The 21,094-nt window shown below is 50.6% G+C and overlaps 1 protein-coding gene across 7 annotated transcripts in view; it reads left to right on the top strand.

Moving 5' to 3' along the window:
• EVC2 (EvC ciliary complex subunit 2) overlaps window positions 1-21,094 on the top strand; it is a 135,301-nt gene that overhangs the window by 37,526 nt on the left and 76,681 nt on the right. For 6 of the 7 annotated variants that reach the window (XM_053901701.1, XM_019453732.2, XM_019453731.2 and 3 more), the window contains 2 exons: window positions 5,965-6,099; window positions 9,374-9,513. In XM_053901701.1, the coding sequence (XP_053757676.1) occupies window positions 5,965-6,099; window positions 9,374-9,513 (275 nt within the window). The remainder of the gene's footprint in view (window positions 1-5,964; window positions 6,100-9,373; window positions 9,514-21,094) is intronic. The other variant, XM_019453730.2, reaches the window with a different exon arrangement.

The raw sequence follows: 21,094 nt of genomic DNA, 5'->3' as shown, positions 1-21,094 counted from the left end.
ATTCACAAAAGCCAAAAGATGGGAGCCACCCAAGTGTCCAATGATGAATGAATGGATAAACACAGTATGATATATACATAACAATGGAATTTTATTCAGCCTTAAGAAGGAAGGAAATCTGTTTCTTAAATCCCACATATGAGTGAAATCATGTATTTGTCTTTCTCTGATTTATTTCACTTAGCATAACACCCTCCAGTTCCATCCACGTTGTTGCAAATGGCAAGATTTCATTCTTTTTGATCGCCGAGGAATATTCCATTATGTATATGTGTGTGTGTATACACATATATACATATATAATGTATAATGTATATACACATATGTACAGACACACACACACACACACACACACACACACACCACACCTTCTTAATCCATTCATCAGTCAATGAACATTTGGGCTCTCTGCATAGGTTGGCTGCTGTCGATAGCACTGCTGAGGAGCTAGATACTGAGGTGCATGTGCCCCTTTGAATCAGCATTTTTGCACCCTTTGGATAAATTCCTAGCAGTAGTGCAATTGCTGGGTCATAAGGAAGTTCTTTTTTTTTTTTTTTCTCTTAATTTTTGAGGAACCTCCAGACTGTTTTCCAGAGTGGCTGCACCAGTTTGCATTCCCACCAGCAGGGCAAGAGGGTTCCCTTTTTCTGCATCCTTGCCAACACCTGTTATTCCCTGAGTTGTTAATTTTAGCCATTCTGACAGGTGTGAAGTGGAGAATGGAAGGAAAAATAAAATAAGACACAAACAGAGAGGGAGACAAACCATAAGAGACTCTTAAATGCAGAGAACAAACTGAGGGTTGCTGGAGGGGAGGTGGGTAGGGGAATAGGCTGGATGGGTGATGGGCATTAAGGAAGGCACTTTTGGAGGTGAACACTGTGTGTGCTCACTGGAAGTGATGAATCTCTAAATTCTGCTCCTGAAACCAATACTATTCTATATGTTAACTAACTTGAATTTAAATTAAAAAAAAAAGAAAAGAAAATTCTGAGACACACTGCAACGACATGGATGAACCATAAAGATCTAATGCTAAGTGAAGTAGTCAGATTCACAGAGACAAGAGAGTAGGACGGTGGGTGCCAGAGGCTGGAGGATGGAACGAGGGTGGTTTAATGGGGACAGAGTTTCAGTTCTGTAAGACGAAAAAGTGCTGGGGACAGGTAGTGGTAATGATTTCAGAACAACGTGATTGTACACACTGTGATGTACGACTGGACTGGACTTAAAATTGGTTAAGATGGTAATTTTTAAAAAATGTTTATTTGTTTTTTGAGCGAGAGAGAGAGACAGACAGAGCATGAGTGGGGGAGGGGCAGAGGGACAGGGAGACACAGAATCGGAAGCTGGCTCCGGGCTCCGAGCCATCAGCACAGAGCCCAACGCGGGGCTCCAACTCACAAACGGCGAGATAGTGACCTGAACCAAAGTCAGAGGCTTTATCGACTGAGCCACCCAGACACCCCAAGATGATAAGTTTTATGTTATGTGTATTTTACTACAATTAAAAATATTATTAGAAAAAACCTTAATGGTTAAACATTCAGAATTCCAAGGGAAAAGGGGAAACTTTAAAATTCCTAGAAAGCCAGAAACAGATCCCTCTAAGAAGTCATCAGACACAGTTATGTCAGAAGACAGTGGGGCCGTACCGTCAGTATTCTGAAGAAAAATGATTTTGGACCTTGAATGATAGATTCAGCCAAATTATAAATCAAATGAGGGCAAAGTAACAACATTTTAAGATATATGAAATAAAAAATGTTTTCTAAACAAATTTACTTGCAAACAAATAAAATACTGAGAATACTCCCATCACACTGGAAAAAAAAAAAGCATCCAAGAAAAAGGAAGAAATGGGATCCAAGAAGCATAGTTTTGCTTTAATCAATCATGTGTGACAACACAGAAAGCTGTAAATAGAGGACTCCAAATGACAGCAGCAACCCTGGAAAGTAACCAGTTCTGATCAGATCAGAATGCCAAAGCATTCAGGGAATGACGACTTTAAGAAAAAAAAAAAAAAAAAAGCCACTACTTGCAACAGATAATGTCATTAAGGAAATGGTATATAATAGGAAGAAAAAAGAAAGACAGTGAGAAACTCCAGGGAAAACAAAAAGCTACAGAGAAAGGACTGTTAGTCCAAAGTTAGTTAACAAACTAAAAATATGGCATGATTTTGAATAATCGGTAAAATGTAAGAAAAGGGATTGAATTAGAAATATATTGCTTTGAGGGGCAGATATTTATTAACATAGGATTTTTTTTTTTACTTATTTCTTCAGTGAATAACATTTGTATAATCATAATAATAGTGTCTTAAAATTTTTTTTTAGTTTTAGGTTTTATAATTAATCTATAAATGACAAAGAATTGTGATTGCAGAACAAAATATATATGTTTTAAACCTAATAAACTGTGAAAGAAAGAAGTGGGAAAGGCAAGGGGGGAGAGGCAAGTGTGGGACATTAACTTCATTATCTTTTTTTAGTAAGACAACAAGAAATCGTCTCTAAATGTTGTAAAAACTGAGGTTTAATTTTTTAATTTAAACTTACAAAGATAGCTAATTGAAAAACTAAAAATAATCATTACAATTAGAAGGAAGGGCAGAGATATTTATAGGTCACAAACCCTACAAATTTGTAAGGTAAAAATTCATGAGCTAAATCCACATCTGTCAAAGAGGGAATAATGTGTTAATAATTATATGATATGGCATATATGTGTATATGTATGGTATATATACGTATTACACATAATATGTTACATACATACCTATAATATGTTCATAATAATTCAGTTAATAGTATGTAATGCTGATGAATCAAGAAATAGAGATATATGTATAAATTTTAGACTTCAATTTTATGTAACCATCTGGTTTACTAAGCCATAAAAACTAAAAACAGTATCTGTTTAAGATATTTGCCTCTGGGGGCCCCCTCAGTCGGTTAAGCGACCAACTTCGGCTCAGGTCATGATGTTGTGCTTCATGAGTTCGAACCCCACATTGGTCTACAAGCTTTTGGTACTGGAGCCTGCTTGGGATTCTCTGTCTCTCCCTCTCTCTCTGCCCTTCCCCTGCTTGCATGCACTCACTTTCTCTGTCTCAAAATAAATAAACTAAAAAAAAAAAAAAAAAAAAAAAAGATTTGTCTCTGGGAAGCTGGGTTAGAGTGGGTAGGGGAAGGCAGCAGGACATTTGCTTATCATTTTATACCCTTGACTTTTGTTAAGAACTCTTTTCTGTAGTAGATTTACGTTACTGTGGTTTTTATTTTTTATTTTACTTATTTGTTTTAAGTTTTTTAATGTTTATTTAATTTTGAGAGAGAGAGACAGAGCATGAGTGGGTGAGGGGCAGAGAGAGAGAGGGAAACAGAATTGGAAGCAGGATCCAGGCTCCGAGGTGTCAGCACAGAGCCAGACATGGGGCTCGAACTCACGAACTACGGGATCATGACCGGAGCCGAAGTCAGAGGCTCAACTGACTGAGCCATCCAGGCACCCTACATTACTGTGCTTTTTAAAAGTAGTAAAATGGCTACAAGATTGCTCCTTATATGGATTGAATAATTTATAGAGACTTAAAATATTTAACTGCTCTTTGGATTTTGCAACATTTAGGATACATTAGGATACTTTATATGATGCTCTGCAAAACAGTCTTATATAATACAGAGCTAAATTTGTGTGCGTATTTCTGGACCAAGCCAACCTTGTATATAAACTTTTATGCATAGTTTTGAATTCTTCCCTGAGAATAGAATCCTAGGTATTAAACTGCTGAGTTAAAGAACTGACTGTTTTAAAGCCTTCTTGTTATGGACACACACATTTTGTCCCTCTTATTTTTGAGTATAGACGTTTTGTTGAAAACACTCCAAGGGGTAAAAGTGTTATCAAAATGTGAGGCTCTTGGTCCAGGTCTGTTTTTGAGGTCACCTTCTTTTTTTTTTAATTTTGTGAATTTTATTTATTTTTTTATTTTGCGAGAGAGAGCGGGAAGGGGCAGAGAGAGAGAGAGGGAAGGAGAGAATCTGAAGTAGGTTCCGTGCTGTCAGTGCAGAGCCCAACACGGGGTGGAACCAATGAACCGTGAGCTCATGACCTGAGCTGAAACCAAGAGCTGGACATTTAACTGACAGAGCCACCCAGGTGCCCCTTGAGGTCACCTTCTGATAAAACGACTGATTAATGGCCACCGTACAGCTTCTCCATTATGGTACCAAAAGGAGTTGCCTTTGTCTACACAGCCCACAAAGGAAGACACGGCAAGATTCACTCGGGTTTGGTGAGCAAGTGTTAAGGCCAGATACTCTTCTAACGACTTCATTCAACTTCGTTCATATTCCTGTGTACTCCTCAGTACGACCCTTGGACGGCCACTGTCTCCATTAGACAAGGGACGGAACAGAGGCAAAGAGAGATGAACTGGTCTGACCAATTCTACACAGCCAATAAGGCAGAACTGATGTCACACAGCCTGGTGGTCTGAATCCGGAGGCCAGGCTTCACCCTCTCTGCTGTTTACGGGCCCCCCTTGCCTGTGAACAGGAGGTGGGAGGTGGACCTTGGTCAGACCCAGTCAGTGCCCACAGGGAGGGTACATCCCACAAACGGAGAAAGGACCCCCGCCGACAGCCTGGTACACGGTAAGCACCCGACAAGCAATCGGTGATCAAGTAGCACGATCAAGCCAAGCTTTGCACGAATCTCTACATTACTGTTGTCTTTGATCTCCCTGCGGTGACGTATTTTTATCCCCATTTCACAGACGAGAAAAGTGAGGCTGCCAGAGGTTAGGCCTAAGCCACTCATCCATGGCATCACGGCTCTTGTGACGGAGCTGGAATTTCAAGCCAGATCTGGAGAGCTAGAAATCCAGAGCTCTTCACTTTGTCCAGAGTGCCTTTGAGAGCATTCAAGGAGTTAATTCTTGTGAAACCCTGAACCTAGGGGTTCTCAACGTGTGTTCCTTGGACAAACAGCGCGGCAGCAGCCCCTGGGAGCTTGTTGGAAATGCGCCACTTGTGAGGCCCTGTCTCTGGGTCTAGGGGATCAGAAACTCAGGGTGGGATGCAGTTCTGATGCGTGCTTAAGTGTGAGTCAGCCCAGAGTTTGACCCCTTCGGAGTTCTTGTAAGATGCCAGCTGCTGTTGTTGTCTAGACCCTAAGGCAGAGGTGGAGGGAGGGGCTGATGGCGAGTGTCTGGAACTTACCAGCTCCTCTCAGTGGATAGATGCCAGCCGCCCCTGGCCCATCCCAGAGGCACGTTTGTCCCGGGCTCTCGCTGGCTGGAGCCCAGAGGACGCCACCGAGGAGAGAGGCGGCTGGGCGAGTTAAGCCCACGGGAGCTCTAAGGGCCACCTGTCAGGTTGTTGAATCGCCCGGCAGCTGGCTGCCCCTGCTGTGTCATGCTTCCCTGCCCTGTGTATCCTTCTGCTTGGCCCTGATGTCCAGAGTGGGCTGCGGGCTGCCCCTCTGATGGGACGTGTTCCCAGCGAAGGGAGCAGGCGGTGTCGAGGGGGAGGGAAGGGCGCTACAGGTTCTCCTCTGGTGTCTGCAGAAATCTGCCCCTGACTCGAAACAGTTCACAGATCCCCAGTGCCCTCTTAGGGTTGTTACATAGGGATTCGGGAATTTAACACTCTTGAGGCCTGTGAGGTGCCAGGCTCGGGGCGGATGGCCCTACTGTGTGCAAGCCACCATGCTCGGCCCCTTGCAGTGTTTGTCCCGCTTGACGCTTAGAGATGCACTGTCTAAGGAAACAGGCTCAGAGAGGTCCAGCGACGGGCTCAGGCAGCCCAGCCAGTGTGGACAGAGCTGGGTCCAAATCCAGGCTGGTCTCGCCGACTCCCTGCTTCTTCTGCTGTAACTCTTAGCTGTGACCCGACTGAAGGCTGTGAAGTGTGACCACTGACAAGTCCCCCCCCCACTCTTCTCCCCTAGGTTGTCCCAAACCATGGCCTTCATGCAGCAGGATTCTTCATAGCCTCCATCGCCTCCTTCGTGCTGACCTGGGCCACACTTTTCTTCACGGCTCGCTATCAGTGTTTGAAGGGAAGCCTGATCACCAGACATCAGGTGAGTCTCCACATGCATCTTGTTGCCGGAGGGTAGTCGGGTCGGCGGTAGATGTGAGGTTGATTGAAGTGTTCCCTCCAGTTCGATGGGTTGATTGATCCTCAACCCTGGATTGATGTCCGAATCCCCAGGGAAACGACAAAATGCTCGTGTCCAGCCTTGCCTGCAGAGACTGTGACGACCGTCCCAGGATGCACCCCCGTCCTTAGTGACTTTTTTATTTTTATTTTTTTTAATGCTTACTTATTATTGAGAGACAGAGAGACACAGAGCGTGAGCAGGGGAGGGGTAGAGAGAGGGGGAGACACAGAATCGGAAGCAGGCTCCAGGCTCCAAGCTGTCAGCACAGAGCCCGTCGCGGGGCTCGAACCCACAAACCGCGAGATCATGACCTGAGCTGAAGTCGGTCACTTACCCAACTGGGCCGCCCAGGCGCCCCCTTAGTGACTTCTAAAGCTCCCCAGATGATTCCAGCAAGTGGCCGGGGCTCAGAGCCACTGCAGCCTGACCGAATAAGCGAGCGCCTGCCTGTGCAGATAGCGCTGTGTTCCCGCCACACTAATTCGGGGCCTGGTCCACACTCCCTGCGGAAAAGTCTTTGGAGGCTCACTCCACCCTCAGGGGGAGGCCGGATCCTTCAGCCATGGAGCTTCACCGTGCGTGGGCAGCTCTGGGGACAGTATGGAACTAGGCTCAGAGTCGTGCTGGCTGAGGAGGGACGGAGCTGGGGTATATATCACGCCCCGGTGGTCATCGGTCGAGGATATGGGGGCAAAGGCGCTGTTAGAAGGTGGGGGAGGAGGGACTGCCCTTCCCACTGAGAAGGCCCTTTGAGAGCAGAAAAATGAACTGCCTGCAAGTTACAGTCAGGCTGACTTACAGGGAACGGGGCGCTCTGCGATCCGGGCCCTGCACGGCTGTTCTCACAAAGTCTGGACCTCAGCCCGCGGGTGTTACAGAGCGAGGGGACGTGCCGAGGGCTTTGTAGTGAGACCAGAGGGTCCGTACGTACCTCCCAGGGTCGACGTGCGCCTGATCGACAGCTCTCCTGGAATTAGATCTCATGGGGCCATCTGTGCATCAGGAGGCCGAGAGACTGTGTTATCTTTAACCAATTTACGGACAGCCAAAACAAGCCGCCCCCTTCCAGCCTTCACGGGCATTTCTAAGGAATGTATATTAACCTCCAAGGGGCCCGGAACACGTAGCCCCAAGAGAGAAGGGCCACAGATGGAGTCGGTATTGTCCACAGTCCTACAGGGGCCAGGACAAAGGGTGACGTTATTTCCTGGCGTGGGCTCTGAAGGCCCGCAGAAGCCTTTAGGGGAAGCAGTGTAGATACTGGCTGGTGGGTCTTGGGCCAGTGGGTCTGAAGCGGCGAGGGGGTGTGGGTAGGAAGCAGGCGATCTCTGCTACAATCTCCATTGCCTCCTGTGGAGCCTGGAGCTTAGGAGGCCCTGAATCCACGTGTGAGGATATGAAGGAGCCCTCGGCCCATCAGTGGATGGACAGACGGGAAGGAAATCAGGGCGGCAATTTTTAGAGTGAGAGGAGCTCCGTGGAGCCTCCCCTGGAAGGCGCTGCTGGGAGTAAGCATCCGTTGGCAGCTTCTTGGTCCCTCCAGGGCCGTGGAGGGCTGGAGCTGCTGTGACCCAGTGTCCCCCAGGGGCCCAGCAACTTGAAAGGAACACAGCCATCTGTTCCCCTCACTTTATTTTTTTTAATTAAAAAAAAATTTATTTATTTTTGACAGAGAGAGAGAGAGAGAGAGAGAGAGAGACAGAGCATGAGGGGGGAGGGGCAGAGAGAGAGGGAGACAGAATCCGAAGCAGGCTCCAGGCTCCGAGCCGTCAGCACAGAGCCGGACGTGGGGCTCGAACTCACAGACCGCAAAATCATGACCTGAGCTGAAGTTGGATGCTCAACGGACTGAGCCTCTTAGGCGCCCCTCCCCTCCCTTTATATTGAGGAAACTGAGGCCCATGAAGTTAAATACTTGCTTCAAGTGGCCCGGGGACCTGGCTCCTGGGGGCCGTGTCTGGAGGCTGGAGGTCGTGTCCCATTGTTCACTGTATGTCTGCTTCCTGGAGGAGAGGATGGCCATTTCAAAGTGAGATCGGCCCACAGTGTCCGTGGAGGCAAAAGTGAGGGGGAGAAAAAGCGTTCCTCTAATCAGACCTCCAGCTTCTCTCTCAAAGCCGTTATCAATCACAGAAGAACAAAACTTCCCAGCTGCTTTGATGAAGGAGCAGAAATCCTTTGCCGGAGATGAAAGGCTGATCATTACAACCGCAGAGAGGAAAGCAAAGTGTTGACTTAAGGTCTGAAGACCCTTGAAGTTCACAGGATGAACTCTTTTCACATCTTTCTTTATTTTTGGCAGCCTGAGGCAGCCGCTGAGACAGTGTGCAGTGAAAACAGTGCGATAAAACCCTCCTTCTGCCTTACGAGTTCGATCATCTTGGGACCAAATACCAACTCCTTGTACCTTAGGAGTTCGACCAACTTGGGACCAGATACCAACTCTGACTCTTCGTGAGCCGTGCGAACTCAGATAACGTCATTTTACCCCTCTGAGCCGTGGTTTCTTATATGTGATGTGGGGACGACAGAACTTAACTGTGTCGTGATAGTTTCATGATAATACACCTACAAGGCACAGGGACAGGAATTCTTAAATATTAGCTATACTTATCACCCAGTTTTCAGGATTGATATTAAGGACACAACAGATACATCTATCCAGTCATGGCGTTGGGCTTAATTATCTCTGAGGTCATTTCCATCTGACAGTTCTGTATTCTGATTCGAAACCAGCCAGGTGCATGGAATTGAAGTTCATCTGCCAACTGTAATTTTCCTCTGCATGATGATGATGATGGTGATAGTGAAGGTGGTGATGATAGTGATATAGTGATGATGATGGGGATGCTGGTGATGATGATGGTGGTGGTGATCGTGATATGATGATGGTGATGGTAATGATGGTGAAATATTTTCATAGGTCTTTACAGGTTGCAAAGGCCTCTCCATCCATTGTTTTGTTCGTACACACGGGAACCCGGTGTGGGGCTACTGGAATTATGATCCCATTTCTTTGATGGGAAGATGGAGGCTCAGGCAAATGCAGTGTGTCTTGCCTGAATGTACCCTGTTCGCCAGTGGTGGGGCCAGCAAGGTCCTCCCGACTGCAGATGCCTGCCTTCCCTCGTGACTCTCAGCGCATGGCGTTCACAAGAGGGTTCACTCGGTTGTGTCTGAAATTCCCCTGTAGGTTCAGCATCATGAGAACAAGCTGGAGTACTCCCAGTTCACCTCGGCCAATGGTATCAATGAGGACCTTGCTCTCGATGACCAAATGATTGACATTCTGTCTTCAGAGGACCCCGGGAGCATGCTTCAAGCCTTGGAAGAGTAAGAATTCTCAATCACATTATACTGGCTTGGATGTGATGAATGCTTTAACTTCACTGGCCTCAGAGCAAACCCTGAGTACATTTCATTCATTCATTCATTCATTCATTCATTCATTCATTCAGTCTATCATCTGTTACTCAGTTATCATAATGGAACTACTACTGTGCTTGGTATTTGGAAAAAGGGATGGATAAGACAGAGTTTGTGCTATAAGCTGCCTGATCTAACGGGGAAGACAGACACACAAACTCAAGTGACCATACAAGTTTGATAAACACCCTGCTAAAAGGAAAATCAAGGCTAGCTGAGCCGAGAAAAGGAAATAATGACCTCTGAGAGAGTCCCGGAAACGCTTCTCAGAGGAGGTGGTCTTTTAACTTATTCTTGAAGCATGGATATAAGCTTTCCAAGCGCATTATGAGAAGAAAGACTTTTCAGGCAGAGGGAAGAAGGGGCCGATGAAAGGTTGAGCAGGATGCATCTGGTGAACGCAGTAGCTGGGTACGACTGACGGGTAGATTGGGGTATCGAGTACAGCAAGATAAGGGAAGAGGCAGCTGGAGAGAGAGGCCAGGCCAGGCGACGTGTTTGCCGAACTGAATTCGATTCTTGTTGTTTATTAGCACGTGCTTAGAATGGACCACCTGTGCACAGTAGAACGTGGAGCCGGACACGGTTCTGAAAACTTTGCGAATACCAACTCATAATCCTTCTAGCAACCCAACCGAGCAGGGATTATTGTTCTTACCAGGGATGAGGGTTTGAGAGTCTCGGGAGCTTGCCCCAGGGCGCACACTCAGGAACGAGAGAGCCAGGTTCAGGGCCAGGCTGCCTGGCTCCGGGGTGCATGCCTCTAACCAGGATGCTGTTGCACGGCCCACGGTTTCTCCTGGCCGGCACAGGGGCCACGGTCTACAAGGTGACTGACTCGGTTCATCAACTTGGCCTTTCCTCGTTTCCTTTTGGCAAATATTTACAGAAAGCTTCTTTCCGTGTTGCCTATCTCGGCGTCCAGTTGTCTTCCAAAATTCTGTTTCGTCTTTTACTTCTTCAAGTGTATGAAGCATAATTATTTTAAAGTCTCTGAAGCTTTATTACCTTTACCATGTTCTTGTGCCTGTTGTCTTCTGTTCCCCTTAGTTTGTGATCAAATTTCCTCTTCTCCTCGGATGCCTGGGTAGTTTTGATCGTGTGCCAGTGTGTGTGAAAATTTGTGAAGACATTGGAGGACTGACTGGGAGGAGGTTACCACCTTCTAGGCGATGAGGGGCGTCATGCTGGATGACCCCCCATACAGAGACTGAGACCACGCAAGGCAGGGCTTCTGGTCCTCCAAGGTCTGGTCTGTTTCTGGCATATCTTTACTTCTGAGGCATCTGTACCAACCAAAGGGTACAGGCTGACCTCTCCTTGGAGTCTCTGGACTTGAGTTTCTACCTCCCCGGTTCTGCAGGTCTGTTGAGAACTCTGCAGAGTTTATCAGCCCTTGGGGCTGCCTCTCCTGGTACTTAGACGCCCTGGGGAACAGAGTGGCCCCAGATGCGGGGCTCCCCTCTCTGAGTTTCTTTGTTCTGCTAGGTCTTGACCTCATCTTTTACTTCTCCTTGTTGGTTCTCAGATGGTCTCAGAGTGATTTGGTTTTTGCCCAGCTTTTCTTTTGATGGGATAGTTTGTCCAAATTACCTGGACCACGAACAGAACCCATCTTTGTGTAAACCCCACTCTAGGCGAGGAGTAGACACAGTCCCGGCCACAGAGGCAGCCTGTGAGAGAGATGGACAGGGAAACAGGCAAGGCCCAAAACAGCACAGAGCAGTAGCACCCTTGACTGGTCCCCAGAGTTAGATCAGGGTTTAAGTCTGGGCTGTGCCACCAGGCGCCCTTGGTTCAGTTACGTAAGTGAAGTCTCAGGGTGAGAGGGGCTAGGTCTTGTAGGGTTCTGGATGTCAGGGAACGGCCTTTTAATTTTAATATGGGCAGATCTGTACGTTCAAAGGCCACTCTGGATACAAATGGACAGTGGCTTAGAAGTCCAGGGAGATTGTTGGAGATGTCGATGTGTGACTTGGGGCGGAGCTTGGGATTAGCCGGAGGAGCCTACAGAACTTGGCAACTGATTGCCGTGTGGCTGTGAAGGCATGCGCCGGGGGCGTAGTTTGGACACTGAAGGGCAGGGGACAGTTCTGGATGCCTCCCTGGGATGCCGTGTTGGACTGATGGTTATTAGCAACAGAACCCGTGGGAACCTCCCCAGGCTGGATTCCATTTATGACACACTTCTTCTGATCGTACATTCGGGATGCAAAGCTCCACCCGCTCGTTTCCCACTGGGGAGTGATTTCTATCGATTGGAGTCATCACCATGCCGATTAGCTATAATATCTTCTATTTGTGCATAATACCCTATATTCGGGAAGCATTTAAAAATGCAAGGTCTCGGGACGCCTGGGTGGCTCAGTCGGTTAAGCGGCCGACTTCGGCTCAGGTCACGATCTCGCGGTCCGTGAGTTCGAGCCCTGTGTCGGGCTCTGTGCTGACAGCTCAGAGCCTGGAGCCTGTTTCAGATTCTGTGTCTCCCTCTCTCTCTGACCCTCCCCTGTTCATGCTCTGTCTCTCCCTGTCTTAAAAATGCAAGGTCTCTTTTCCACATGTTGGTTTGGTTCCCATGCTAATGCTTTTTGGTAGGGCATCTTATTTTTGGCGTTTGCTAGCTGAAGAGTCCGATGCTCATCTAGGCAGAGAGGTTTATCCACAGCCACAAATCTAGTAAGTGAGTCTCCTCTGTTTAATCTCGGCCACGTTGTGTTCCGCAAATACTCTCTGAGCCCGAGTTTCCTCATCTCTTAACTGGGAGAAACCAGGAACACCGTGGGAGACTGTACAGCTTAATGATATGAAAGAGACTTAACGGCAGAGTCCTCACCGCGGCGTTCCCTCCGAGCCGGGGTCTCACCTGCAGGGACGTGAGCAGATGGAAAAGAGAAGCGTTCAAGACGGGCAGCCCTTCTCTGAGTCTTTCTCAAGAGCCGTGCAAACAGCAACTGAGCAGCTCCGGTGCTGTCTCCCTGGAGCCTGGAAACCGAGTCCCGTGGCAGGAGACGGACCCAAGATACCTCCGGAAACAGAGAGCACGGTCTGTGCTTCCTTAGGAGCGACTGGTCACTGGTCTGAGAAAAGAGCTCTCCTGTGTCTGACTCGTGGCATTTTGTGAGCTGAGGGAGGTTCCGAGCCCAGGGGGACTTCCGTCCTGCCTGAGGGGAGCCCCTTCCCAGCTCAGCGCCCTCGTGCACTGTCGGGCCTTCAGCCACGGAAGTGCAGGACTGTCCTTGCACGGAGCTGGGCCTTGTTCACCCATTTCTGGGTCCAGGGTCGTGCCGCTCGGCTCACTGAACTTTTGGGCAGCCATTCAGGCGTGATCTTTCATTTTAGCTTAAGTCCCTAATCAGAACACCAAGGGAAGCACGTTAAAGTTTGTCACACTACTCAAGAGGGAGGAGGGAGGATTGGATGGGCAGCGGGGCGAAAGGTGGGTGGCTTACTGGCAAAGATTTGTGAATGTCCCATTACATTACGTGGTAGGAGCAGGTGCATCACCAAAGTATTTCCTGGCTTTTTGTCCCTTTTCTTCCAAAACATGAAAACGCAAAGTAGAGTGAAATGATTTAGTTTGTGTGATCAGCACCTGGATATTTAATTTGCAAGTAGGTGGTAGTCCACCACCTCCGGCTGGAGGAAGTAGGGCTGTGATTAGCATATATGTGTATATTAATACATATATAATAGTGTATGTGATAGTAACCTACAATAGTAACAGCGTATAATGTAAATAGTGTCAGGACTAGATGGGAAGGCATTAATCATTCTTTGTTGTTGGCTGCAGAAGTGCTTGGGGCACCTGGGTGGCTCGGTCGGTTAACATCTGACTTCGGCTCAGGTCACGGTCTCACGTTTCGTGAGTTCGAGCCCCGCGTCAGGCCGCGTGCTGACAGCTCAGAGCCTGGAGCCTGCTTCGGATTCTGTGTCTCCCTCTCTCTCTGCCCCTCCCCTTGTGCTCTGTCTCTCTCTGTCTCTCAAAAATAAATAAACATTAAAATTAAAAAGAAGAAAAGAAGCGATGGCGTGTAGGGAGCACCGTCTTCCTCGATCCCCGCGTTCTGTGAAATCAACAACAGCCACTGCAACGTGCTGGTCCTGGTGTGTGAAATGCCATGAGGACTGAGGTTACCGAGACTGTATTCCTGTAAGTCACCTAGGAGCTCCAGAATTTTAGATTTATTTCTCCTTGGAAGCCGGTCTTGTTTGGCCTGAAGAGTGTTTGACACTGATGTTCAAGCCTGACCTGAGAGTGCGTACGTAGCCTGCGAACTGCCTTTGTCTCTCGCTCCCCTCCCCCACCCCACCCGCCATCCCGACATTCAGTATTTATTAAACACCAGTTCTGTTTCAGGCTCCGTGGTTGCATGCTCATTTTAGGGTCTTGGCGATTTTTTTATTTTTTTATTTTTGATCACCGCGTTGTCAGTTACTTTTAATCTTTCCATCTTGACTTCTAGTCAGGCTTAGGAGCTCCCAGAAAGAAAATGTCACTCAGAATGTCAGGGGCTTAGTGTGCATGGAAATCTGTGATTGTCTCCCCACTAAAAATAGCTTTTTTTCCCCAGCAAATAATTTATCGCATTTGTAATTCTTATGTGAAGTTTAGCTGGGCTTCTAAATATGCCATGAGGTGACTTGATTGCCACCTCTTCTAAGACCCATCAGAGCCCTAACCTTGCTGTCTCTTGCTGGTTTATTTTTGACAAAGAGCATTCCCTTGGTTGGCGTGGCGTATCTTTTACATCATTAATTCGTAGGCTGCCTCTCGCAGAGAGGATCTGAGGGACAGGTCTCTCCTTTGGTTTCTATCAGGTTCCTGGACAGTTGTCATAATAGATACAGCTCAGCCCCGGACCTGCAGAGACGAGAGGAAAGAGGAACCAGGCAACCACCGGCTGCTCCCGAAAGCTTCTAGAAGCGTGGAGAGCCCACAGTGTCTTAGCACCGGCCCTGCTCTGGCCCTGACCTCTGCCAAGCATCTCTGGCCCATGTTCTTAGGTCATTCTCACCGCGGCTCCTGAAGGAAGCTGGTGTTCAAAAAAGGTTTATTGGTTTTGCCTAAAGGTCGCACGAGTGATAATCGGGTAGGGTATGGATGAATAAAGGAATGATGTGGGGGATAAATAGTCTGATAATAGAATATAGATAATTTAAAAGAGGCTATAAGGGAAAATAAGAGAAGAAAGTCCAGGGCTGTGTCTCTTTCCGGTTACTCAAAGGAAGCTCATTGCTGATTTCTGATGTTAGCACCGCCTTCTAAGCTGTCTCAACGTGATGGTTTGTACCAAGTAGGTGTTCGGGGAGTATGCGTTGAGGTGAGGCTTTTCAACCTATGTATTTGTGATTTTCACTGGCCATATGGTGTGTGTGTGTGTGTGTGTGTGTGTGTGTGTGTGTTTTACAATGGCGTCCTCTTTATTCTGTACTGACACTCTACAGAGATGTGGTTTTGTTCCTTATGTCTGGAACTCAGCGAAATGAAGCGACTCACCCGAGTTTCCTTAATTCATTTGTTCTTTCGTTTGGGTTGCTTGCTCGTGGGTGCGATACATTTTTGAAACGTGGGAGGCCCTGGCCCGACGCTGGCAAAGTGTCCTGCTGTGGGTCCCCGTGGGACTCACGCAAGCGGGATACAGACGCGCGCACGGATAACCGCGCAATTCCACGGCGTGGTGGGGACTATGAAGGAGCAAGGCGCTCTGTTAAAGAACGGCGGGGGCTCACTCTCGCCTGGGGCTCCGGGAGGCCCCTCAAGAGCAGGGTCAGGGAGCTGAGACCTGAGTAATGGGCACCCGTTGGGGGCCACATGGACGGAGCTTAGGAAGGGATGTGGGCACTTGAGGGTCTAGGAGGGGATGAGGCCAGTGTAGCAGAGGCACGCGGAGGTAAGCTGGAGGGTGGGCTGGAGGTGGGGTGCCTGGAGCAGCCTCCATTATTCACCCTAAAATTCCTGTGTTCTTGGGGCGCCCAGGCGGCTCAGTCAGTTAAGAGTCTGGATCTTGACTTCGTCTCAGGTCGTGATCTCACGGTTTGTGAGTTCAAGCCCCGCATCGGGCTCTGCACTGACAGCAGGGAGCCTGCTTGGGATTCTCTCTCTCTCCCTCTCTCCCTGCCCCTCCCCTGCTTGCACACACACTGTCTCTCACTGTCTCTCAAAATAGATAAAAAAACATTAAAAAAAAAAAAAAACCAACCCTGTTTTCTTTACAACATTTGCGGCTGCCAGAAGCCACCTTGCTTGTCTTTTCTTTCTTTTTTTTTTTAATGTCAGCTCTGCTTTGGCAACTGGGCAGTAAGGTCACAAAGGCAGGGACTTTCTGTCGTGTTCGCAGATGGGGCCCCGGTGCCTCAAACGTGGCCTGGCGCACAGTAGGTGCTTGTGGGGTGATGGCACACGACAGCGATAGGCTTGATGGAGAGTCACCGGCAGATAAATTAGAGGCTGTGTGGTTAACTTGACAGCAAAGATTGGGGGGAAGGATGGCACCACTCAAACCAGCAGTTAGCACAGCACGTTCCCAAAGGTGACGTGTCCTCACGGGCTGCCCAGAGTTGCCCCGCGGGCGTCGGGCTGTGACGGGGACACCCTGGCAGAGTGACGTTCATTCGGCGGCCACCAGTTCCCGTGGGCGTCGTCCGAATGGGCTGTGCGCGGGTCCGTCACTCGGGGCCAGCTTCCCAGGAGGACCCCCAGGGCGTAGGTGTGTGGGACGTCCCTCCCACAGGCTCCACGCGGGTCTGTGGAATCAGGGGACGCACGAGGGAGGACGAGCTGCACCTGCTGGCGGCTTCGCGGTGGGGTTTGTGGCAGCTGTGAGCCGAGCCCCGGGGAGAACGTGACACAGCTTCCTAAGACCAGGAAAGAGGGAGGATTGAGCTTTGAGGAAAGATCCAGAGGCGCTGCTGGGCTTGGCCAGGTGAAGACGCCTCTCAAGACGCTGGGTGGGTGTGTCAGGAGGAGCCAGATGCTGGGTCGTTCAGATGTGACTTTGAGTTCGGGGCCGGACGTGGCTGGACGGAGACTGAGGAAGGAGCCCCCGGAGAGCCGCATCGAGGGGAGGGGAGCGGGACAGCGCCCACGGGAACTGCAGCATTTACACGATCGGGAAAGTCACAGGACACCCGGGGAGTGAGGGCAGGAAGGCAGAGAACAGGGGTCCCAGAAGAAGGGGTGGCCATCCATGTCTGATATTTCCTGGAGTTCTATCAAGTGAAGACTTGGAAAGGTTTTGGTTTTACCTCCACGACATGCTGAGGACCAGAGCAGGGTTGGGGAGCACGGGGCGAGTAGCATGGGCTCAGTAAACCCCTGTGGGTCCTCCATTATGTGTTGCTGTGCAGGGGGGCGGACGTGGGGAGCTTTGCCGTGCAGGAGGCAAGGGGTGGGGAGCTTTGCCGTGCAGGGGGGCAGAGGTGGGGAGCTTTGCCGTGCAGGGGGCAGAGGTGGGGAGCTGCAGATTATGGGGAAGCTGGGGCCAGGAAAAGGAGCCTTTAGGGGTGATGCCAGAGGCTCTGAGCCTTCCAGTGGGGACATTTCCTCCACAGAGAGGAGGAGCCTGAGGGTTTGGGGGAGGGCAGGGAGAGTTACAGGAAAAAAGGAGAAGGTGGGAGGGGATGGGAGCCAGGTGTCAGCCCTGGGGAGGGAGAAGGTCCAGAGCGCACGGAGGTGCCTGCTGGTGTGTGGATGGGACACATCCATGTGATGCTTGCCACTGGGGTACAAGGTGAGGACGTCGGGAAGAAGAGGGTAGGACTGCAGAGGAGCCTGGGACAGTCCCGCCAGCGAGGGGAAGTGACTTACTGGCAAAATCCCAAGAATTCCCGTGCACGTAGAGTGCCCGTTTGAGGCGGGTGGTCCCAGCCGGCCTGCATGAGGGGCTCCCTCCTGCAGTGCTCTGGTGGGAGGTACCGAGCCCCCCGAAGGGTGGGTGGGAGAGCCCAGGGGTTAAGACAGCAGGTCGAGAAGCAAGGCTGCCTGATTTGGGTCCCGGCCGTGCCACTTCCTGTCGGGTGACTGTAGATGTCATATCCGTCAAGTGGGGACAGCCGTGGCTGCCTCTGAGGGTGCCTCTGGGGGCCCCAGGCTGTCTGAGGGGAGCAGGAGCGGCAGGAGAGAGGGATTTCCTGTGGCCGCTCTAATACAAACTCGGGGGCCCCGAATTTCTTTCGCACTGTTGGAGGCCAGAGGCGCAGAGTCGGTTTCCCTGGGCTGAGTGAGGTATAGACAGGGCCACCCTTCAGACGGTGTAGGGTGGAGCCTCTCCCTCTTCTTCCAGCTTCCAGAGGCTTCTCTCAGTCCCCAACTTGTGGCCACAGCCCTCCAGTCTCCGCCTCCCCGTGGCCTCCTCCTTTTCCGTATGTATCCGGTCTCTTCAGCCCCCGTCTCAGGGAGACAGTTGTGATGGGATTCAGGACCCACCGCACAATCCGAGGTAATCTCCCCATGTCGTGATCTTTCACTTAATTCCACCCGCAAAGGTCTTTTTTTTCTTGTAAGGCCACGTTTACAGATGCTGGGGATGAGGGCCTGGTGTCTCTGGGTGACCATTGTTCCAGGAAATGATCAGAAAAATCTCAAAAGAATGAGGAAGGAAACAGACACTTGAGGGGATCCGTGGGCTGGAAGGTTCAATGAGGTGAGTCCTGCTGTTGTTTCTGGAATGTTCCTGAGGGTTCTCCTCACACAAGGACCATTAGAAATGGTCATCTCCCCATTAAGGAGTGGTTGGTCCAGAGCTCAAACCTGGGTCCTGTGACCCGGGCTGGTTCTGCTGCTTCCTCACACGCTAAGCCCGTATGATGGAGATCCATCTGGATGGTGAAGACACCCCGGGAGGGAAGGGGGCACGGCCTGGGGGGCGGCTCTTCTCTGCCACCGGCGTAGCACTCCTGCTTCCCTCCGTGTGGCTGGGGTGTAAATGGCTCCCTGCACGTGGTGGGGGCCTGGAAGTCCTTTTGGCATTGAATGATTTCACTTCATGAGCTGTCGCCTGCTGTCTCACTGGAGTTCTCGTGGGGGCTGGCCACAGTAAGAGGCCAGTGATAACTCCCTTTGCTTTTCTTTTCGAGTTCAACTCCCTCTCCTCCCTCCCTCCGTCTCTCCCGCCCACCAGCCCTCCAGCCCCCTTCCCGTATGGATCTGAAAGCATCTGCTGTGTGCCGAGCACTGGGTGACACGGTGGGGACACAAGCCAGACTCCGGCAAGCTCCCTGCCTTCGGGCCTCCATTGGCGCCCTCGCCACATGCTTTTGTAAGGCTCGGTTTGTGTCTCTGACTCCCACGTGAGCCCCCGAGCCCTTGTTTGGAACAGGTCTGGCAGCGCTAGCTAAGTATCAGCAGCGTCTTGTGAATGAGTCTGGGTGAAATCGCACTGGGTGTTGGAGGGTCTTTAGGACCCTTAGGTCTTTAGGACAGTGTCAGGCAGGGAAGGGGGGCGTTCTTGGCAGAGTGATCCCGCGTGTACAGGGCATGGGCGTGTGACAGTGCCTCCTGATGTCCTCACAAGGCACAGAGAGGATTCAGGAGACCGGACGCGTGGGAAGGTGTCCAGGAGAGGCCTTAGCGTCTGAAAGAAAGCCTTCACGGACTCCCCGATTGCCTCTTCCCTGCCCCCCCCAACCCACCATGCAGATACTCATGCCTGGGCCGGTCCTGGATTTCTGGAAGGATGGATGTCGGGGTTCACCTAGAGCCTCACTTGACAGACACAAGCACACAGGCCAGCTGAGGCGGAAGCCCCGCCCTCACACCTGTGCCTTGCCACCGGGTTCCCAGGAGGTGCTTGCTGGGTCCCCGCCAGTGGCTGACAAGCCAGAGCGGGATTTGTGCGGGGGACAGACCGGGAGAGCAGAGGAGTGGTAAGGCCCATCTCGTTCCCATGGCAACCCGCACTGTCATCTTCCCAGCGAGGTGAGGGTTTCTTGGAGGAGACACTTTCCTGCTTTTAGAAGCAGGTGTTTTGTGAGCCCCCCCCCCCCACCGCCGTGTGCCTGGCGCTGTGCTTGGCGAGGTGCCGGAGAGGAAGCCGAGAAAAGCGAGGGCCCCCGGGATGCCCGCCATCGGCAGGGGGAAATGACTCCCACACGGACACGTACCGCGCAATGAGTAACCCTCGGGCCGCGCCTCTGCCGTGTGCGGGTGGTTTCCACGTGGTCCAGCGAACCTCTGCAGGGCGGGACGTGATCTTCTTCCTGACTTTGCATCCCACCGAATCCACACCACCGCTTCCCCGGGCTAGGAGGTCCACGCAGCCTCTTAGGGGGTTCTTGAGATGAAAGGAATCACCTCGACTGTTGGAGTGGCTGAGGGGGGTCACTACAGAGCTCTCACCTCCCCTCAACCTTGAGGTCTGCACCAGTTGGGAAATAAGACCTGTATCTGGCATGTTCTCCAGCCAAAAATCGAAATCACTCGTCACTTTCATTACTTTGGAAAGCTCGATCGGAGGATGTGGCTTTATGTGCAGGCGTGATGAGCCCCACGGTGAGACACTGCAGCCCCTCCCCCCTCCAAGAAAGCCGCCTTCAGGGACGTCCTGCTTCCGGTCAGCAGGTACTGTGGCTGCTCTTGCCAAGTGCCAACCCCTGTCCCCCTGTCGGTTCCCTCACAGAGCTCCTCCACGTGAAGGGGCCCCAAGGAGAGGGAGACCCGCATGGCCCCTCCCCAGCATTGGCCACTCAGGTTGGCCAGTCCCAACCAATGGATACTGGTCACAGACGGCAAGTGTGTGTGCCAGGCAGGAGGAGAGCCCGCTTCCCTGGGGATGGCAGGTGCCTGCAGCAGACTTTTCGGGGCCCTGCCCTGGGCCACCAGCTTGACTTTACTATACACGGCTGGGCGGCACCAGCCACAGAGAGCACCCAGGAGAGAGGTTGTCACAAGCACGGGAGAAACTCCCTGTGTCCCAGGGAAGAGAACACCCCATAGTCCCTGACTCCGATTAATGCCCATGTTTCTTTTTCCTGCCTCTGCTCAGCCAACTTGTTGAATAGTGAATAGTGAACAGGGCCAAGAATTAGAGGGGCATAAAAGGCCATAGTGTGCAAAACGAATTGTCTTCTCATCCCTGTGCCCAAAGGCAGTCCGTTCCCCGTGGCAGGCAGCCTGGGGGGATCATCCCCGGCTATCTGCATTTTTACACATGGACTCTTTTTTTTTTAATGCAAAGTAATAGCCTATCTCGGCACTGTTTTGCTCCTTTATATTGCCCCATTTTGCAACAATCTTGGGGATTGTTCAACATCCATAACTATGTATAACAGCCTGTTCTTTAAGTGGTTGTATAATATTCCTCTTTTAAAAAAATGTTTATTTTGAGAGAGAGAGAGTGAGCGAGTGTGCACGAGGGAAGAGCAGAGAGAGAGAGGAAGAGAGAGGATCCCCAGCAGGCTCCCCACCGGCAGCACAGAGCCCCGCGTGGGGCTCCATCCCACCAACTGTGAGATCACGACCTGAGCCGAAACCGAGAGTTGGACCCTTAAC

This window comes from Panthera pardus, unplaced genomic scaffold, assembly GCF_024362965.1.
Source record: "Panthera pardus isolate Hobbes unplaced genomic scaffold, ASM2436296v1 HiC_scaffold_13, whole genome shotgun sequence".
Taxonomy (NCBI): domain Eukaryota; kingdom Metazoa; phylum Chordata; class Mammalia; order Carnivora; family Felidae; genus Panthera; species Panthera pardus.
This window is presented reverse-complemented; position numbering and strand designations above follow the sequence as displayed.